Source organism: Oryzias melastigma, linkage group LG4, assembly GCF_002922805.2.
Source record: "Oryzias melastigma strain HK-1 linkage group LG4, ASM292280v2, whole genome shotgun sequence".
In the NCBI taxonomy this organism is placed as follows: domain Eukaryota; kingdom Metazoa; phylum Chordata; class Actinopteri; order Beloniformes; family Adrianichthyidae; genus Oryzias; species Oryzias melastigma.
This window is the reverse complement of record NC_050515.1, coordinates 4,502,422-4,523,304: the sequence shown is the minus strand read 5'-3', so window position 1 is coordinate 4,523,304 and position 20,883 is coordinate 4,502,422. Positions and strand designations below refer to the sequence as shown.

The window sequence follows — 20,883 nt, the reverse complement described above, 5'->3', positions numbered from 1 at the left end:
CAGTGAAGCCCGGTCTCCTTGCCTCCTGGGGGTTAGCTGCCCACAAGCCCGGAGAGCCGCTGTGAGTGCTGTTGTACTGCTCAGGATCACTCTAGCTTCATAGGCTTATAATGTTTTTCTTATTTTCAACAAAACAATATTAAAAAGATCTCCCAGTTTGATTTTTTTCCCCCCACGCTTGGATTAATGCTCAAACTGAGCCGCAGACAGACAGAAGTAATGGTCGAAACGGCCCTCAGGTGCAACTCTTGCTGCTAGAGTTAAGTACACAGAACCCAGAGAACAGAGTCTGACCTTAAACCTAGGAACCTCCTAGGTCGAAGGTCAGACTCTGTTCTATGCGGACTGCAACAGGAGTCGTGGAATTCCCGTGGGAATGGATTATGCATTTTATCAACTTAGGTCGGTGCATGAACTGCACGTTGCACTACTCCGAGGTGGTAGAGCAGATGACTGTTAAGTAACAATCACACCATCTGTGTCATGAGTTTACACCAGTGTTTGTGATGGCTTTTTACATGCTGCTGTGTGCTAAAACTCATTGCCTAAAGAGTGGAAATCGTGGTGGAGAACCCATTTTTGGGGGTTGGGCTCACAGGTAAATGACCAGGTCAGTGATTAGTGGTTCCTCCCACTGGCGCTGTTCGGGTCCAGACCAAAGTAATGATGTGGGATCACTCCCCCATTGGTCCACCACCTGCGGACAGCTCAAAAGGGGCTGGTCCCATTTGGACGGCAGTCGAAGACAGATATCCAGCTCAGCCACCAAGTGTTGGAGTTCCCCTTTGTAGGACAAGAGTGTTGTGTCCCTTGGCCTTTGGGCAGGGGATAGGTCTTTGACTTTGGTTTTGGCCTTTGGGTTAAACAACATTTCAGATTATCTTGCCTTCCTGGTGTCTCTTGGGGTACTGAATAGCACCTCAATGGGGGACTCCATTGTCCTTCTGTGGCACTTCAGTGCCCACCTGGGCAATGATGGTGGCACCTTGAAAGAATGACTTTCCTGATCTTAACCTGAGTGGCGTCTTATTGCTAGACTTGTGTGCTCATGATAGTTTGTTCATAACAAACACCACGTTCAGCAGGATATTGATGATCAAGTTTGTAGTGGTTTCAGGTGACCTTTGTCTGCGTGTCTTGGACACTCACATAAAGAGAGGGGTACCAATCACTAATTTGTGGCATTACTGATGGGCTGGAAGGGAAGTAGCCTGTAAAGACTTGGCAGACCCAAACATACTGTGAGGGTTTGATGGGAAGGCCTGGCTGAACCCTCTGTCAGGTAGGTCCTCAAAGGGGACAATGAATCAGAGTGGACCATGCTCTCCAACCCTATTGTCTCTGCTGCTGTTTGGGGCGGAGGCTCAATTATCATCGCAAGAGTATATAAAAAAACTCAATTAAAACATTTGTAGTTTTGTGATTTAATTTCAGCCAGTTAAAATATCTAATCCATGTTTTTATTCATTTTCTAGCAATCACTGAGGCGTGACATCCTCCAAAGGCTGTATCATTGACCGTCCAGCATCTTGGAGAGACAGCCTGTGGATGTGGCTATCGTCCCTCTGCTGACTGATGGGGACATTGAAGCTGCAGTAGCAGCTCTGACCAATATTGATCATCGTGAAACTTTTGTTTTGGTAAGTAACACAGTCAAAGGTTTGCTTGTAGGGGTGAAACTCACAGTTCGGACAGTGACACGATTTTAGGGTCGCCTCACGGATCAGTACAAAGTAAAAAAAAAAAAAAAAAAAAAACAACAAACAACAATGTGAAAGCAGATGATGTTTCCAAAACAAAATATATAATTATTGTTACCTTGACATTAAAAATCAAAATATTTGTAACTATATATTGGTTATTAATTTACTGGAATTATAATTTTTTTTCTGTTTTTTACATTTTGAGTTATCTTATTCTGAGTGTGTTTATATCTGCAAATAACTTTTGAAATACTTTATACATATTTAATTAAAAATATGATTTAAAGCTTTAAAAAAGAATCGCAGGCTTTCATTTAGTTATATAGTTGATTCAGATTGCTTCATTTGATTTAAGTCTTGTTTTAATGGCAGAAACAAATTAAGGAGAAAAGATGAATTAGGGGGGTTCAAGATGCACGCTGCTGGATAGACGCACATTCGTTGCCTCCTCCCTGGGATGTTGTAAAAGTAATATTTTGACGCATTTTTCTCTGCCTTGTAAGCTGCCATAATATTCGCGGAGTTTCGAAATGTCCCTAGACAACTTTTTTACATCCTCGATGCCGAATAAGAAGAGAGACGGACGAAAAACGGGCGCACGTGAAGCTAATGCTAATGCTAGCCCCACATTTGATAGTCATGGAGACGGAGCTGAAACAGATGGCGCAGAGCAGGTGATGACAGAAAACGACGTGGAAGACTGCACAGCGTGGAGAGACAACGTGATTGTGGAACAAATGACCAAAAATATGGCAAAAATGTTAGACGACAAGCTCGCAACCATACTCAAACCAGTCAGGGATCTCTCTGAGAAGTTTGACAACATTATAGAGAGGATGACCACTCTGGAGCAGCGCGTATCCGACCTCGAGGATGGGTCTGCACGGAGCGCGCCGAGGATGGAATCCGTGGAGAAAGCTCTCCAGAAAGCGCTGGAACGGCTGGATAACTACGAGAACCAAAGCCGCCGCCAAAATATTGGAGTCATTGGACTTAAAGAAGGTGTTGAGGGGAGTGATCCAGTTGTATTTTTCGAGGGATGGATCCCTTAAGTTTTGGGAATGCAAGAAAAGCGGATCAAGATTGAGAGAGCGCACCGCGCCGGCCCTTCGAGCGGACGAGATGGGAAACGTGGCCCACGAACCGTCCTGGTGAGGCTGCACAACTTTACCGACTAACAGAAGATTCTGTATACTGCAAGAAAAAAAGGCAAACTACAAGTGGATGGGAGAGAAATATCCTTCTACCAAGATTTCACCGCTGATCTGGTCAAGAAAAGGCAGGAATCGGCGGACGCGCGAAGACGGCTCAGAGAAGCGGGCGTCAAATACTCATTTGTGTATCCTGCTGTGATACGGATCTTTCACCGGAACGGGTCGACCACATCCCTGTCCAACATGAAAGAAATCAACGACTACATAAAGGGACTTCCTGAATGAATCCACACAGGTATTTACCTAAAGAACTGGGGGGGTCTCCGGGTTCCTCCCCGCTGCTCCGCCTTTTACTCTAATTTCTGATGACTCTTTTCTCTTAATGGCACGCTGCCGGCACATCATGGATGTGGCCCAGGGAGGAGGGGACACCAACTTGTTTTTGTTTTTTCTTTAAGTGACTTATCACTCTCATTTTTGGGAATTGCTCAAGTGTCCCCTTGTGTTGTACTCTTTTCTAAACAGGGTATGACAAGATTTCTTTTTTGTTTTTGCATGTTTTACCCACCGTTGGTGGTGTTTTTATGTTGTTTTTGTAACGTTGCTCCAAAGTGTGTGTGTTATTGTAGGTTGGAGCCAGTTCAGTTTTGTTTATCAGCACGGACAATGTTAAATATTTGGGGTACAGCAAAATACAGCATAAAGTCCATTAAAGTCCATCTATTCATGTGTTACCATGACTATTAGAGTTCAAACTTGGAATATTAAAGGGTCAAACAATCCAGTTAAAAGGAAGGCCATTTTAAATAGTTTAGCATTTTTGCAGGAGACACATCTCACTGATGAAGAACATAAAAAATATTGCAGAGAGTGGGTTGGTCAAATTTAGTTTTCATCTTACTCATCCAACAAAAGGGGTGTAATAATATTAATACGAAAACATCTTCCTTTGACAGTTATTGATACTTACAAAGACATAGACGGAAGAGTAATTTTAATCAAGGGAATTCTTTATGGGGAACAAATCCTGCTGGGAAGCATTTACTGCCCCAGCGTGTATGATGAAGATTTTTTTGCTTTACTTTTTCATAAACTCGTAGAAATGGACTCTTCCAATATATTGCTAGGAGGAGATTTTAATTGTACATTATGCCCTTCTTTGGACAGGCATCCATGCCAAAAGAATCAATCTAAAAATGCAAGAACAATTAAAACTATCTTGGACGAGCTTGATTTGATTGACATTTGGAGGCACCTTAACCCTACGTCAAAAAGCTTTACATTTCATTCACTACCTCACTCATCAATGACACGCTTTGACTACATTTTTATGTCAAAATATTTAGCACCTTTAGTTGCAACATCAGATGTGGGAGTTAAGGCCGGATCTAGGCATGGGCATGGTGGGGCAATGCCCCCCCAAATTTCAGGACTGCCCCCCCAAACGTGACGCTATACAAACAAGAAAAACAGAGCGCTCTCTGGCCGTGGTGCAGCGGTAGGGCGGTCGACTCCTGATCAGAAGTGACCAGGTTCGACTCCCGCCTTGCCCCCCCATGTGTCGAAGTGTCCTTGGGCAAGACACTGAACCCCGAATTGCCTCTGGTGGGAGGTTGGCGCCAGTGTTCAGCAGCGGAGCCACCACCAGTGTGTGAATGTGTGAATGGGTCTGTGACTGTGAAGCGCTTTGGGCCCTCGAAGGAGGGTAGAAAGCGCTATACAAGTATACGCCATTTACCATTTATCTCTCTGGCTCCCATTCAAAGTAGCTGCTAGTGCTGATTGGTAGATGCAAGGGAGGGCGTGGCCTCTCGCTTCACTCGGGTCCTCCTCTCTCACCTTTTCGCTCACGCGCACACAGGCTCAGCGGTAGAGACGCGCGGTTCTCTGCGGCGGAGCTGGGCAGAACTGTTTAGAAGTTTTTATCTGCTGTTTGTCGCTGAAATGGCTCGATTACCAAAACATTTAACTCTTTCTTGTCCTCATCTGTTGCTCTCTTTGTTGTAATGTGGAGGAAAAAGCGAGAAACGAGTTGACAAAGCGCAGGTTTCTGGTTGTTAAAGCTAGCGCTGTTTGTAGCAGCTAAGCTAACAGTACCGGAGCATTAGCTGTTTGAGATGACTCGTCTGTGACTCCTCGGTGAGAGCAGGCGGCTGCAGGGGGGAAAGGCCCCTGGAAAGGCCCCTGAGATGAAGGCAGACAGTGGGAAGTTGGGGTTGTCTTTCATATTCCATTGAATTTTAATTTGCCTCACCTCCTTAGTATAAACTTTAATATTATGTTGTTTATAATATTTTTTAAACATTTGTCTGTGGACAACAGATATAAAATAGCTGCTGGGTTAATTTAATGTCCACTGTCCCGGATAAATAAATAAAACTGAAATGAAAGTTAACTTTTAAGGACAACAATAACATAACAGATTATTTGAAATCTTGTTCATTTATACATCATTGATTTACTACTATGTATTACAAAAAAAATAAACTCATGTCTATAAAGAAAATACATTATGAAATTTAAAGAATTATCCTGATATTGTTGATTAATATTTATAGTGTATTGAGTAATTTAGTGAAAATAACAAACAATTCAACAAAATACCAAAACTACACAACAGGATTTCAAATGCTGGATTTGAACTAATTCCCTGCTGATGAAAATACATTCTGTTATCACTAAAGATTTTCTCATCCATGGATTTTTTTAAAGCAATTTTGAAACTTGTTGGTTGGTACATTGATGACGACAAAAATATATATTTTTTTATCATCTGCTCCAAAGAAAGTGTGTTGGCTGTTTTAATAGTTAAAATAGTTTATTATTTATAAACTAATCTTAAATAAAGTGACAAAATACACATAATAAAAATTAAAAGAAAAATCCAAAATAATAAATGGCTAAACAGAACATTAAAAGAAGTAAATAAAAAGCAACAAGAAATGCATAAATATATATTTTAAGACACAAAATAAACCAAATAGAAACTATTGCAAATGAATAAAAATGACTCAAAATAATAAATAAATAAATTAGATGTCCTAAAACAGACAAAAAAGAGACGGATAAGCAAACAGACTTTTGATCGGGATGACGAGGAAGTGAAGATCTTCATGGACAGAACTTCCTCCAAAATCCTGATTCTTTCTCCTTCCAGTTCACCAAAGACTCTTTTAGCTAATTCTCCAATGTTTATTGACTGTGATCAATACATTCAATCATTGGTTTCTCAGAGTTCTTGATAAAATAATCAAAGCTAACATCAAAATGCTCTTTCATTGATTTACAATCCTTTCCAACTGCGGTCAAATGAGCCGCCGTTCACATTTCCGTGGTCACATCAAGAAGCTCCGTGGAGTCTGGTGGAGATTTTCCAGCGTTCTCAGTCCTGCTACCGTAAGTATTGGATGAAACTCACACCAAAAATCCAGTGATGCTGATTTGACCACAGAAATGTGAACGGCGGCTCATTTGACTGCAGTCAATGTGAAGATACCATCTTCTCTTCTCCAGAACCTGAACTAGACACTAGGAACAGATGAGGGTTTAGTGCATGTGCAGCAGAGCTGTTGATGGAAAGAAGATCATTCATCCAAACAGAGTCTGTCCAAGACAGTTTGACTGATTTAAAAGGAGAAATACTCGGAAATGATTTCTGATTACATTTGTTCTCTTTCAGAAGAAAAATGACACACAGACATGTTAAAAACTCTAAAAACAGGATTTTTTATCGGATTGGGGATTTTTATAGGCTTGGGAGGATTTTACACCGGAACCATTTTGTATTCCTGAACTTGCTCCCCCTGATATTCTGTTTGCACCCCCAATAGGGACTGGCTAGATCCGGCCCTGGACAGAACCACGTTTTATCAAAATATAATGAATCTGGATTTGCCAAGAGTTGATCCTGTTTTGTGTTTTGTTGATGCTTTCATGGTTTTTGATGGGGTTCATGTAGATTTTCTGCAGATTCCTCACAATGATTCTTTGAGGATTCCAACAATAACCCTCAGTGTAGGTGAAACATTTGTCCCTGCAAGAGTCAATACAAGTGAATTCAAGAATTTCATGCTGTATCAGCTGACTGAAATCGCCACAGTCCTCTGTGACCTCAGAAAAAACTGTGTGAAAATACTGATTTAAATACTGATGACTTTATTTAATCACAAGTCTCTACTTTGGTATGTCGCCATGACATTATAAACGAAGAAGTTTTTATTCAGAAGAGCTTTTTGTTGACTCTCTTTCACTGTGACTAAATCTTTATTTCTTCTATGAATGAGATAATTGTTCTGATTTCCTGTTTCTCTTTGATTCTATGCTCTCTATTGTGACGCACGATTTTATCTGAAAAATGTGCTAGATGAATTCCCAACTGAGATTCTAGCATTTGAGAGTTGTTTTTTATCTGTTTATATAAGGAATAAATGTGTATTTTCTTATATTGTCAACGAAAAAGAGTTTTTTTAAGACATGATTTACCAATCCACTGGTTAAATATTGTTTTTATTCTCTCTCTTCCTCTCCCTCTTCCCGGGTGACGTAAGCAGTCCCAGTTTTCCCAGCTGCTTTGAACGCTTCCATGTGGGGAGCTTGGAATGTACCATCTCTGTCCAGCAGGGGGCAGTGTTTACCAACTTAACGAGCCTCGCTGCGCTGCATCAAACGGTTTGCTTTATTTGTGGTTTTTCTTGAGTGGCTGCAGCAGATTTGGTCGTAGGAAGATCGTCTCGGTCTGTTCTTGTTGCCCGTTCAGAAGACAGCGGGGATTCGTTCGTTTTTGTCCGCACACTTTGCTCCCCTTTTTCCGCTGTGACATCTGGAGGAATCCCTCTCTCGACGTGGACAGCTGGCGTGTCCCGACCAGGAGTGACGGCGGATCCGTCCTATGGTTCACCCAGAGCGCTTTTTGCACTGGCTCGGTTTTTTTTTTTTTAATAAACTTTTTAACTTTTTGCATCTCATTTTGGTAGCGGAGGACTGTCGAGCCGGAAGATGTCTGTGGCGGGTTTGAAGAAGCAGTTCTATAAAGCCAGCCAGGTTAGCAAAAACTTTTCTTCCCGCGAGGCGAAACCGTTAGCCGCTAGCTCCACGTAGCATTTCAAGCTAGCGCTCCGTTACAAACAACAGTGTTTCTGTCAACAGAAACGGGGCTGACGTGCTTCTGACATGTTTTTATTCTTAAATAATTTAGTCTCATAAACGGGGATGTTTGTGTTACTTCACTGCAGTCATTGCGGAGTTAATGTTTACTTTGCTGAACTTTCTGCCACAAAAACCGAAAAATCCGCTCCGCCTCTGACTGACTGACAAACGGGGTGTTTTGCAGACGTCCCCAAATCGGGTCAGATTTCAGGATTATCCGGGCTCAGCTGTTTAATCTCAGCTCTGTCTGTGATCCAGAAGCGGATCGGGACTAACTGGGGGGGCCAGAGCCGTCGCCCCCCCGTGTCTTACCGGGTCGGGGGGTTCGGTCCCGGTGGCTGTTTTTCATTACAGTTCCAGTCATGGGAGGACCCCCTCGCCCCCCTGCTGATCTCAGCAGGAAATTCGCGGGGTTTCTGCTTCCTGTCAGGAAAACTCTGTTGGGTTTTTGTCGGTTCGGAAACCAAAGCTGGGTTTGGAGCTGGGACGGTTTTTGGTGGTTGCAGGAGCGGGAGGGGGCGCAGATCTGCCTGCATTGCAGCTGCATTTCTTGCCCAAATTCCTGGTTGTCGATAACATTCCTGAGAGCTCTGAGCGTGAGGGAAGTCAGCTGTGGAAACCTGTATCTGTGCTTTGTTTGGGAGGAATCCTGCAGGATTATCGGGTCCTCTGTTTCCTGCTCTATTTCCTTGTAGAGCACATGTGTGTCAAAGTCAAGGCCAAGTAATACTACTAAGTAATACTATCCGGCCCTCCAGATCTTTATTTTAGTGTTATTAATGGGACGATCTTACGCTTGTATAATTTTGACAAAATATATTTTTATTAAGAGTAACATATTGAAAGTTATTTAAGGTTTAAGTTGATTTATTCTAAAATAATATTCCTGCCTCTTTATTATTCATAATTATGTTAAAAAGTTACAATTTTAAAGTTTAAAATTGACATTCTGATAGCTTTTTGGACTCTTTTGGCATTCACTAAGATTTTTTTAGGCTATTTTTGGAGTTTTGCTAATATTTCAGCTACATACTAGTTGTTTGGGCTTTTTTTTAAGGATATTTTGAAGTTTAGCATTTTTCAGCTACATGCTAGTTGTTTTGGCTAACCTAAGCTTTTTTTAAATTAAAAATAGTTTTTTTGTTTTTTGGGTGGTAATTTGGCATTTAGCTAGTATTCTAGCTGGCTATCAGCTCAAGAGTTTTTAGCTATCAATTTCTGCATCTTCAGCAGCCAAATTTATTTCAGAGCATTCAGACTAGCATTATCACAGGTAATGCTATATATCTACTTCTTAATGTGTTAAAACGTTACGAATTTAAAGCTGTGGCATTCTGCTAGGTTTTTTGACTGTTTTGACATTTACTTGAATTCTTTAGGCTATTTTGGAGTTTAGCTAATATTTCAGCTACATACTAGCTGTTTTGGCTAATTTACGCTTTTTAAAAATTTTTTTAGGCTAATCTGGCTTTTAGCTAATATTTTAGTGGCTATCAGCTTCAGCCTTTTCAGTTATCAATTTCAGCATCTTCAACTGTCAGCATTAGCATCTTTAGCGGCCAAATTCAACTCACAGCATTCACACTAGCATCATCACAGGTAATGTTATATATCTAGTTCATCAGAAAACTTTATTGGTCCCAGAGAGCAATTCATTTGTAGAACTTCCAGTGCAGTTTCACACACACAATACAATCACATTAATGTGTCAGACCATCATAGTTTAAAATGAGTGCTCCTTGGCTCCATAACAACACGCAACAATATCACATCAGCAATAACCTAAAAAAAAAAAACACTTTTAACCAAATTCAACAACGTAATTGCTGAGGGCACAAAAGACTGTGAAAAACAATTGGTTTTTGGTGTCGGAGCATAAAATAGACGCCCTGAAGGCATCAAAACAAAGTCAGGAGTCAGAGGATGCTGGGGCTGTCCCAGGATGCTCTTGGCTTTCTTCAGCACCTGTTCCTTCCACAGAGAGGGAAGGTCCCTCAGTCTAACACAGATTATTTTAGAGCAGGTCTTGACAATGCCGTGCAGTTTGTTTTTGTCTTTCAAAGACAGACCATAAAACCAGCAATAAATGAATGAAAATGTTAAAATACTCTCAATAAAAGTACAATAAAATTATTAAGAATGGTTTGGTTTACATTAAGAGTTCAGCTTCCTCAGCAGGTAAATTCTCTGCTGTCCTTGCTTCACAATAGCGTCTGTGTTCAGGTGAAATTTTAGTTTGTTGTCCAATACAGTGCCCAAATATTTGTAGCTCTCGACAATCTCCACCGTCTCCCCATGGATCACACTAACACCATGTGCTGTAGCACAATCTACATAATCTCCATGTCCTTTGTTTTCGCCACATTTAAATCCAGGTAATTGGCATCACACCAATCAACAAACTGCGATAAAGCAGGTCGATGGTTAGTTTCAGCTGCAGATAACAGAGACACTAGAACAGTGTCGTCGGAGAATTTGATTAAAAATCTGTTCTCTTCTGAAGATCTGCAACTGTCTGTGTACAAAATAAAAAGGAGAGGGGAAAGGACACACCCCTGAGGAGACCCAGTGTTACAAATAGAAGGTGGGGATAATTTTCCATTAACAAGAACACGCTGAACCCGGTCCGTAAGAAAACTTAAAATCAATAAAAGAAGCTGATCTGGGAAGTAAAAATCAGAAGCCAGGATCAGAATGTGGGGCTTCATTCTAATAAAAGCAGAGGAAAAATCTGCAGAGGAAGACGCCTGAAGACAGGGATATAGCGTGGCATCAGATATATGCAGTTATGGTAGGAGGATCCCAGAGGAGGAACTGCAGAGACTTGTACGCACCGCTCACTGTGCCATAGCACAAGTCTAGAGTTGTATTCCTCTGAGTTGTGGTGCAAGTGACATACTGTTCATATGTCTTAAGGGTGTCAGTAAGTTAACAATGATTCAAATCTCCCAAGATAAATTTCGAGACCTAAGGACAAATACTGTCAAGACGGTGCGTGACGTCACCAATCAGCTGTGCGGCGGCTGCAGCGTCAGCCTGAGGATGCACGTAAACGATAGTAAAAAACAGCTGTTGGAACTCACGCGGCAAGTAAAAAGGCCGAAGAGAGATGGATAACAGGTCAATATTCGGAGTACAAATCCTTTCCCGCACTACAACGGTGTTGCAGTACCTTTTATTACATCATTTTTCATAATGATGTTAAAAAGTTATGGTTTTAAAAATGTAGTTCTAGAGTGTTCAATAAATGTTTCTCCGGTTCAGTTCCCGGCCTAAGGTGTGTTTTGGATTTTGGCCCCTTGTGCGATTGAGTTTGACACTCCTGTTGTAGAGAAAACTCAAACCTGAAATCTGAAAGAATCAGAGCAATATGTTTGAGAAACAAAACATGTATGAAACGTAACGCCCAGCATTTCAGCTTCTGCGTTCTTGTAGAAGCTGAGACATGCAAAGCAAAACAACCCAGACGCTGTTGCTCTGTGGTTTCTGAGCGGCAACTTTCTGCACGAAGCATTTTCCATTAGAGAAAATACTTCAAAATACAAACAAATAAAAGCCCATCCAGCTGTCTTAATGTAATTGTTTATTTAATAATCAGGGAGGGAGAACAGGTTTGTGTTCATAACTAAAATATTCAACATTTCTTTGTGTTTCTCTCTCTTAAAACGCGGCCTGAAACCCTTCCTGTGGTTTGATGCTGGTGTGTGATGCTGAGGTGAAAGCAGTTCACTCTGACAGGATTAATCTTATCAACCTGGGTTGAGATTAAACTCCTTTGTAGTGATAATCCTCGGATTGGTTTTTAATCGTCTTAATCTGAAGCTCTCGCTGAAAGGTTGTTCATATTTAAAGCAGCAATCTTAAAGTTAGACAGCAATCAGATGTTTGGAGGTTTTATTACAGCTGTAAATGACGGAGACCTGAGTTTTAGTTTCGATATTACATTTTCTTTGGGTTATGACTACAATTCAAAGTTGTACGATCATAAATCAATAATTTGGAGGATTGGAAGCAAGTTTTTGGGCCTAAATGGAAAACTTTCATATGTTTTTAAAACACTTTCTGACATTTCATCAGAAGAAGTTCCTCACTTGCAGGTTTCTCAGGTGGTGAGGCTGAACTTCCCTTTTCTCTACAGTTTATATCCTCAAGTCCCTCCGATCAGCTTCTGATCTGTTTTCAAAGCATTTCCAGGGATGTTTTCATTATGATGATGCTGTTTTAGCCACAAAGAAAACGAGTTTTCTAGGACGTATTTTCTGCAGAGCGACTGGGGTTCATTAGAAATTCACCTCTGAGTTGAGGGCGGGGCCGTTAGCGCGGAGTAAGCTCGTCCCATTGTGGAGCAGAGGGTGGAGCTTGTGGCCTGCTCACTGTATTTATGATATATTTTTATCACAATTTTTTCGTCTGCAAATTTACAATTTGAACTTTTCTTTAAATCTGTCCTCCAACAGAAAAATGCCACAAGAACAGGTTTAAAAACACAGTTTTCATTGGAGTGGGTCTTCAACCATTTAAAGGGACCGTACCATGATTTTCTTAAGCCTTTCTTTATTTAACATTTGCTGAACAATGGGAGGATCAGCCCCATGAGATGGCACATCTTGTTTTTGAGAGGTTCCTCTTTAAACAGATAACTGGAGTGAAGACAGAGTATAGTGTACTTGACAAACAAGAATGCAATTAAAATACAAATAAAGTTTAAACCCAACACTCATAAATCCACAACCACACACACACATAACAGCTCTCAATTTTTTACATCTTATCTCAATGCATTTAACAAAACAAATACAGTCAAAGCACAAATAATAAACACTATGAAGGACAGGACCAAACAAAAAATTAAAATGAAAGGGCAAAAAAATATTTATTAAGTCTATAATGAGAACAAGTACAGATATCTTTTAAATACGCTGAAAGAGCTCACTTAAATAAAGGAAAGGGGGCTCCAACACAGAATGCATATTTTCACGCTTTTCTATTGAATCTAGGTACAAGACAATCTGATCAGTGTGACGGAGGTTTGTGTTGAGAACTTAACGGGACCAGATACGGCTTTTAATATGAAGGAAGATTAAAATGAATGCATTTATAAATAAACAGTAAATAATGATACCGTCTTTGCGCTGAAGGTGGAAACCAGCCTGTCTGTTGATACATTGCACAGGGTGTGTCATATAGGGGCAGCGAAGAATAAAATGACAGAAGCTATTGTAAATGACATCTAAGGGGTGTAAATATTGAAATAAATAATGTCCAGATCATTAAATAGATGAAGCAACAGCTGAAAAATTATTCTTTTTTGACAGAAAGATTAAAGCAGTTAATTGATTGATACAATGATTTAAGACTGTAGTTTATTTTGTTTGTAATAGATTGTATATGAGTTTTACAGGATAAATCAGTTTCTAGCCAAACACCGAGATATTTAAATGTCTCAGTGTTCACAAGTGGAAAGGAATCTAAATGTAAATGAAGCATTCTTCTGTCAGCATTCATGTCACGTTCTTGGAAAAGCATAGAGTATGATTTCGTTTTATTTAAAATTAACTTATTAGATGACATCCATTTTTGGAACAGCAGTTTGGTAGGTCATTAATAAAAATGGAAAATAACAGAGACCCAAGAGAGGAACCCTGTGGGACTCCTTTGTTTATTGCAATAAAGTCTGATGGACGGCCCCTATATGACACACATGGATGGTGTTGATGAAGGTATGAGTTGAACCACAGGAGGGATGGTGTAGAGCACAGGTGTCAAACTCCAGGCCTCGAGGGCCGGTGTCCTACATGTTTTCCAAAGCAATCTGCCATTGAAGCTCCTTATTGGACAAGCACACCTGATCCAGGTAATCAGCAGCAGCTAAGGCAGGATTTCTGGAAAACCAGCAGGACGTCGACCCTTGAGGCCTGGAGTTTGACACCCCTGGTGTAGAGAGACCGATGGGAAACACTTTATCTAAAAACAGGTAATGGTCCAAATACCTTTGTAAGGTCCAGGAAATATAAGAGCAGTTGAAGTAGAGAAGTGTTTTCTAAATCCAGATTGAAATTGTGATAGTGGATTGTTGGAAGCGAGAAAACAGGATACAAATTTAAAAACATTTTTTTTTTCATAAAATGTATTCAAACGCAATGCATTGTGGTCTATATTCACCAGAGCTTTGATGCACGCTGTTTTTTCACAAAGACTTCTGGGAACTTTCTAGAGCACTTGATTTTAGGGTTGTAGAGTCAGACGGCTCTAAGAAATGTGGACCACGTTTTGTAGTGCACTACAGTGTAGGAATTCAGCTCCAGAGGAAGTGACCTCACAGGAAGCTCAGGACTCTGCTGGATGATGAGCTGCTCTGCTCTGTGAGCGCTGGCCGTGTGGATGCTGCTCACAGATGTTCTGTTCTCCTCAGGTCTGGTTAAAGTCCCACTCTGATCCTCTGTGATCCATTTCTGGTCTTTTGGTTACGATGATACCATTTTTAAACAAAAACCTGTGTCGTTTTCAAGGTCATAGTTTCTCCAAATCAGCAGGATTTTCATTAGAATTTCACCTCTGAGTCGTGGGTGGAGCTGTTGGTGCAGAGACCCCCCCCAATCCCATCCCCATTGCCAGGAGCTTGTGGCCCCGCCCAGCGTTTCTTCTACATCACAAATACAATCTTTTCACACAAACTCTTTTTTCATCTGCTCCTGATTCAAAACAATTTGAATAAAGAAATACTCAGAATTGATGTTTTAAGCTTAATTTTCCTTATATCTGTCCTTCATCATCAGAAAAAGGCCACAAAACATGTTAAAAACACCAAAAACAGGATTTCCGTGACTTTAAGTCCGTTTGAATTCCTGCTAAAGTTGAGAACAGTTCACCAAAATAATGAGTCTGAAGTCTTTGTTTAATAAGAAGTTTTACTTTGTGGGTTTTTTGAGATGAGGGTTTGGATCAGCTGCTCCCTCATGACTGTCCTGCTGCTGTTGGGACCTTTCCACACATCAGTCAGGTTGCCTAGCAACACCAAGAACATGACTAAAAGGTTTAAGAGAATTTCCCCTCAATGTGACGACGACCTAAATGTCTTTAAAATCAATGTCGATGTTTCTCCTCTTTTGGATTCCATGAGTTTATTGGGGTTTCTGCTGCTCAAAGTTCTCAGATTTGATCCTGTTGAATGTCCAGGTTTTACTCTATACTCTTTTATTCTCAGTTAATTTTTCTGTACTTTGATTTCTACAAAGACTCACTGAGATGATTGGACCAGGTGAGGTGAGGCCAGCATGTTGGTCTGGACAGGAAGTCGTCTGAACTAAAAAAGGATGTAGTGAAACCATGTGACTCCTTTCCTTTAGTCACACCTCCTTTTCTGCTCGTCTCTCCAGATGGTCAGTGAGAAAGTCGGCGGCGCTGAAGGAACCAAACTAGACGATGACTTCAGAGACCTGGAGCGGGTATGAGTGCAGGAGATCTGGAGCTCTCTGAACATTTTCTTCTCTGCTTTTATTCCACTTCGCTGACCTCCTCCTGACTTTGGCGCTCCGCTGTCTTGTGTTTGTGCGCGCTGTGTTTTGTAGAAAGTAGATGTGACCAGCAAGGCGGTCGCTGAGGTGATCTCCAAAACGTCAGAGTACCTACAGCCCAATCCAGGTGAGAGGAACACCTTTAGACACGCAGGTATCTAACAAACATCAGCATGAGGTCCCACCTCCCCTCCACAGCATCCCGAGCCAAGCTGTCCATGCTGAACAGCATGTCCAAGATCCGCGGGCAGGTGAAGAACCCGGGCTACCCTCAGGCCGAGGGGCTGCTGGGAGAATGCATGGCCAAGTACGGCCGGGAGCTCGGGGAGGACACCAACTTTGGTAAGACGTTAGTTTCAGATCATCCCCGCTATGTCAGAATACTGGATGGAGCAGCGACTCCGAGCTTCTGCGTTTTCAGGTGGAGCCTTGGTGGATGTTGGAGAGGCCATGAAGAGACTGGCAGAAGTCAAAGACTCCCTGGACATCGATGTGCAGCAAAACTTTATTGATCCTTTACAAGCACTCTGTGACAAAGACCTCAGAGAGATTCAGGTACTTTTATTTCCTCAGATCTCAGTGAACAGACGACTAAAACCTGATTCTAATGTCTAAAAAAAAAACATCTTCAATGGTCCTCCAGCATCACCTGAAGAAGCTGGAAGGCCGTCGGCTGGATTACGACTACAAAAAGAAGCGCCAGGGCAAAATCCCGGACGAGGAGATCCGACAGGCCTTGGAGAAGTTCCACGAGTCGAAGGACGTGGCCGAGACGAGCATGTACAACCTGCTGGAGACCGATGTGAGGACGGTTCTGCACTTTGGTCCGTTTAAGGTTCTGGTGCTGAGCGGCAGCATCCAGTCATAATGTTAAGAGTTTGAGACAAACTGACTCTTTGATAGTCAAACCTTTACAGTCCAGGTGATGAAGCACACCTGTGGTTGAAGACAAAATCGAACAGTGTTTGAACACACCTGTCCGTTTAAGGTTGTTTCTGACAAACCCACCAGTGTCGAGTCTAGAACATAAACCTGGATGTTAGTCTTTTAAAAAGTATCATCTGTTTGTCAGCTGTGACCTCTGACGCCACAGAGCGTTGGGTTTAATGTTTCGGGGGTGTGTCTGCCTGTGCAGATCGAACAGGTGAGCCAGCTCTCGGCTCTGGTGGACTCGCAGCTGCAGTACCACCGACAGGCCGTGCAGGTGCTGAAGGAGCTGTCAGACAAACTGAAGGAGCGGTCAGTGCAGTTTTCCCTCTTCAATCCAACATGTCTCTGAAATAATCCCAGATTATAATCCAGGAATCTCTCTGAACAGAATGACTGAAGCTCAGTCGCGACCCAGACGGGAATACACGCCCAAACCCAAACCCATCCTCGACTTTGGAGACAGCGGTCACTCGAACGGCGGCTACCAGACCTCCATGGCTCCTCCCCCTTCACGCAGCTCAGGTAGGAAGCTTCCGAGGTCTCTGTAAACTCCTGCTGCTGTAGAAATGAAATAGAATAGAGTCAACCGTTTATCTCACAAAGAGAGATGTGATGGCAGGACTTCACATCCAACCACAGCTCAACATGAAGCCTTAGAAACACTTTGTTTTGCTCATCCTTCCATCGCATCTTGAATTGTGGGAAAGATGTCATTCCAGAGCGGGAACATCATCCAGCTGTTTCTTCATGCTCTGAGCTGCAGAATCCCAGCTCCACGCGCTGCGCTCTCGATTGCTCAACAGCACACACGGTTTTCATTCCTCCAGATGCTGAACTGAATAAATCAACTGAAACCTTAAATAACTTTCAATATTTTACTCTCCATAAAACTACTTTTTTTTTCAAAATTAAACAAGTTAGATATCAAGAGCAAGATAACATCTGGTCATTAGTAACAATAAAATAAAATGATCTGGAGGGCCTCGACTTTGACATGTTCTACGCCTTTTTGTTTCTGTGTTTGTCGTGAGGTTGAAAACGTCTGAGAAGGTCTCAGCTGTTATCGTCACAGTCCTCATGAGAGTCAACAGACGTCAGTGACTTCTGTGTTGTGAGTCTGTTTCACATCCTGCTTCTGTCATGTTGGACAGACGTGGGAATTACTGACCCCTGCTGGCAGTGTGTGGAATAACAGGCTCTCTCACCAAACAGAATCCTGGTTCAGACATATTTTTGTCCCTTCTTTGGATGAGGTTTACAGAAGCTGAATGGTTTGGTGTTAATGAGGAGGTTCATCTCCAGAGTCTTCAGCGTCAAAGTGTTCAAGCCTTCCCATCTCCAGTTTACCCCGCACGCCGGCCGAGCGCCGCACAAAGACGAACTGTTTCCAGCTAGAGAAGGCTGGCTTGTGTGAGGTCACAGTGACAGCAGGATGTCGCAGTGTTTGCCTGCTTTTGGGTAAATGTTCCTCTTGTTCGGACTCGTCGAGGTTTTCATGGCTCAGTGCTGCTGGGATTTGAACGGCGGTTTGTGACGAGGCGCTGCCGTTTACTCAGATTATCTCTGTTTGGATGAACACTTCAGCATAAATCAGGAGCAGGAAGGTTGAACCGACAGGAGTTTGTTTGACTTCTCTGGCTTAGATGTTCCTCCTCCCTCAGTGTGAGCGAGACTTCCTCACATCAGCGTTGTGAAGGTTTTTCATATTTATGTTCGATTGTCTGAAGTTCCTGCTGAGCTCCAGCTGTTAAGGAGGAGCAGCAAAGAGAAGTTTCTGCTCCTTTTGTTCAGATCAGTTTCACTTTTATCAGTTTATATTAAGGAAAGTCAAACAACCAGAGGAGATTTTCTACAGTCTGTAGTAGTGCTGAATGATACGGTAAAACTGTATATCATGATATAGATTATTTTATATCACAATAACGATGAATATAAAGTATATTTTCAGCTATTCTCTGAAAAACATTTACAAAAATGTAATAATTTACTTTTATCTAAAGTAAGAAGTAACTGAATAGTTACAAATGAGAAATATTTTTTTTAAAGTGTAAAACAGCTTCGAGTTTAGTAGGAAAACACATTTTTGCACAAAAGTTCAGCAATAAAAACAAATAGAATTGATAGAAGAGAAATGTCTGATAGACGCTTTTCTATCACCCAGCGATCGTCTGGAGGAAGTTTTTCTGTTCATATTCACACCGATCTCACTGATTATTTAAGGGGGTTTATTAAAGAAGAAGAATAGAACTTTCATTGATTCTATGGTGGAGAAATCAAGTTAGATGTAGAGCAAAGAAAAACAAGATTTCCCATGTGCAACTTTTTTTATTCTATGTAACTGAACAGATTAAATGTAGAAAACTGTATTTGTTTATTTAAATTCAAAAATATGTTGATTAGTTTGTTGACAAATTTGTCGTTTTTCTAGAATTACATCTAAAACTTTCATTCTATGTTGTAAAAACAGTTCCTTAAACATTTTTGGGGTTTCCACAGCAAAATGAATCAATTCTGTTTTTGCATGATTTTATGTCCAGTGTGTGAATATAACGTGGAAAAATGACTAAATAAAGGTGGTGTCACATAGGAGGTCGTCTTTCAGGTGGAAAATACAGGAAATTCCAATACAGACAAAAACCCTTAAAGGGTTAAAAATGAACTAAATGTACAGTTTTCAGTGTGATTTCATATTATGATTATCTGCACATAAGTGTCTGGAAAATAAAAAAAAAAATCAATGTAGATTAATCCCAATTATTTTTTCTGATTAATTAGTTAATTTTTCTTAATTGATTAAGGATTAATCGATCCTACAAAAAATCTATTTTTTTAAGACAAATTGGTAATTGGTGACATTGTCTCACTTTAGAGGTTCATAAATCTTACTAGTATGTTAATAAACTTTATTCATCTTATTGTGCTCATAAACGTCTTACTAACACCCTATAAACACATGAATGATGTTTGTTAGTGTGTAAACAAAGCTTGTTAAGGAATCTTAAAAAGTGTTTTCTGCACATCAGCAGGAATCATTAGAATCTTGACGGGACTTTTGGTTTGGAAATTCACCAAGACCTTCATGGATCCATGAACTGAACTGCAGTGGAGACACTGGGGCCACGCCCATCACAAACCTGAGCTTTTTCAGACCGCTGGTTTTTGTTTCCTCCCAATCCAACACAGTTTGAGTTTTAATCGTAAATACTTTAATATTTGTCCTCCATCACCCGATAAAGGCTACATCTTCCTACATATGGGAGTGGGTCTCTGAGAAGTAAATTGTATAAACTGGTGGTTCTGTTTCCCGTTGGGTCTCTGATTCCTGGTCTTCTGTCCTCAGCCCCCCCCGACCAGCCGAGCTGCAAGGCGCTGTACGACTTTGAGCCGGAGAACGAGGGCGAGCTGGGCTTCCACGAGGGCGACATCATCACCCTGACCAACCAGATCGATGAGAACTGGTACGAGGGCAAGCTGCTCGGCCAGTCCGGGTTCTTCCCTCTGAACTACGTGGAGGTTCTGGTTCCGCTGCCACACTAATACAAACACAAGGCTTTGAGGGGGGGGCAGACGGGGTGGGAAATAAAGTGAAGATCCGGCAGGTTTCGGTTTACCTGAAGGTAGGACGACCTTTGGAGGGCCGATGAATTCTAATGTTGGTTCATAAATGCGTATGAATGATGCAGGTCTGGTTGAAAACTTCTTCAGTACAGTTGTCAGGGTGACATCAGCTTTACCACCCCCCCATGCTCATGACTGTTCAGCAGGTGAAGTGAAAGGTTTGTGTTTTAATTCCTCCTGTGGATGGAAGTGTTCCCTGATGCCCCCGTGTGGTAACCCAGGGAACTGCGGTCACCTCAACACAAATCTGGATAGAATTTGTTGAACTGGTTGTAAAAGCAGGAAAAAACCCACATCCTGTTGGAAAACTGAGTCTGGAATATTTTAATGGTGATGGCAGACCTTCAACTTCACTGTTAGAGTCCCGTCATCCTGAGCGTCTGTCCTCAGGCCCCCCCCCCTCGCCTGCTCCTCACAGGAGGCGGGCAGACATGCAGAAGTTGCACGTTTTGGTGACTGGCTGAAGCCGGTTCTCGTTACCCATAAACACAGGGAGTAGCTGTTACTCTGCTCAGAAAAGGAGGCGGAGCCAAAAATGCAATAGCGACATATCGCTCGTTTGGTCAGGTGCTAACAGCCATATTTTAGCTTCGAGCGTTTTTAGAGACCACTCAACCTTAACGTCATCCCTTCTGCTGCTGGCAGCAAACCCTCAACGTTCACCTGTAACTCCGTTTTATCGTTTACCTTCACGACTGAAAGACTGTGAAACTCCGCCCACCTTATCCCGACTCTCACCTGGTTTGTTGATTGACGTCTTGTTTTGACGGCCACAGGGGTTTCAGGCGAGGCCGGCTCCTCGTTTGATCCCCTCAGTCC

General features: G+C 41.8%; 1 protein-coding gene across 1 annotated transcript; it reads left to right on the top strand.

Annotated features, from left to right (window-relative positions):
• The first annotated feature begins 7,457 nt into the window (after positions 1 to 7,457).
• sh3gl1b (SH3-domain GRB2-like 1b) lies at positions 7,458 to 20,125 on the top strand. The gene is made up of 9 exons (XM_024259023.2): positions 7,458 to 7,897; positions 15,379 to 15,447; positions 15,571 to 15,643; positions 15,715 to 15,858; positions 15,938 to 16,071; positions 16,160 to 16,318; positions 16,652 to 16,755; positions 16,835 to 16,968; positions 19,787 to 20,125. The coding sequence occupies exons 1-9, from the start codon at positions 7,853 to 7,855 to the stop codon at positions 19,981 to 19,983; spliced, it is 1,059 nt and encodes a 352-aa protein (XP_024114791.1). The 5' UTR covers positions 7,458 to 7,852; the 3' UTR covers positions 19,984 to 20,125.
• Positions 20,126 to 20,883: the final 758 nt, after the last annotated feature.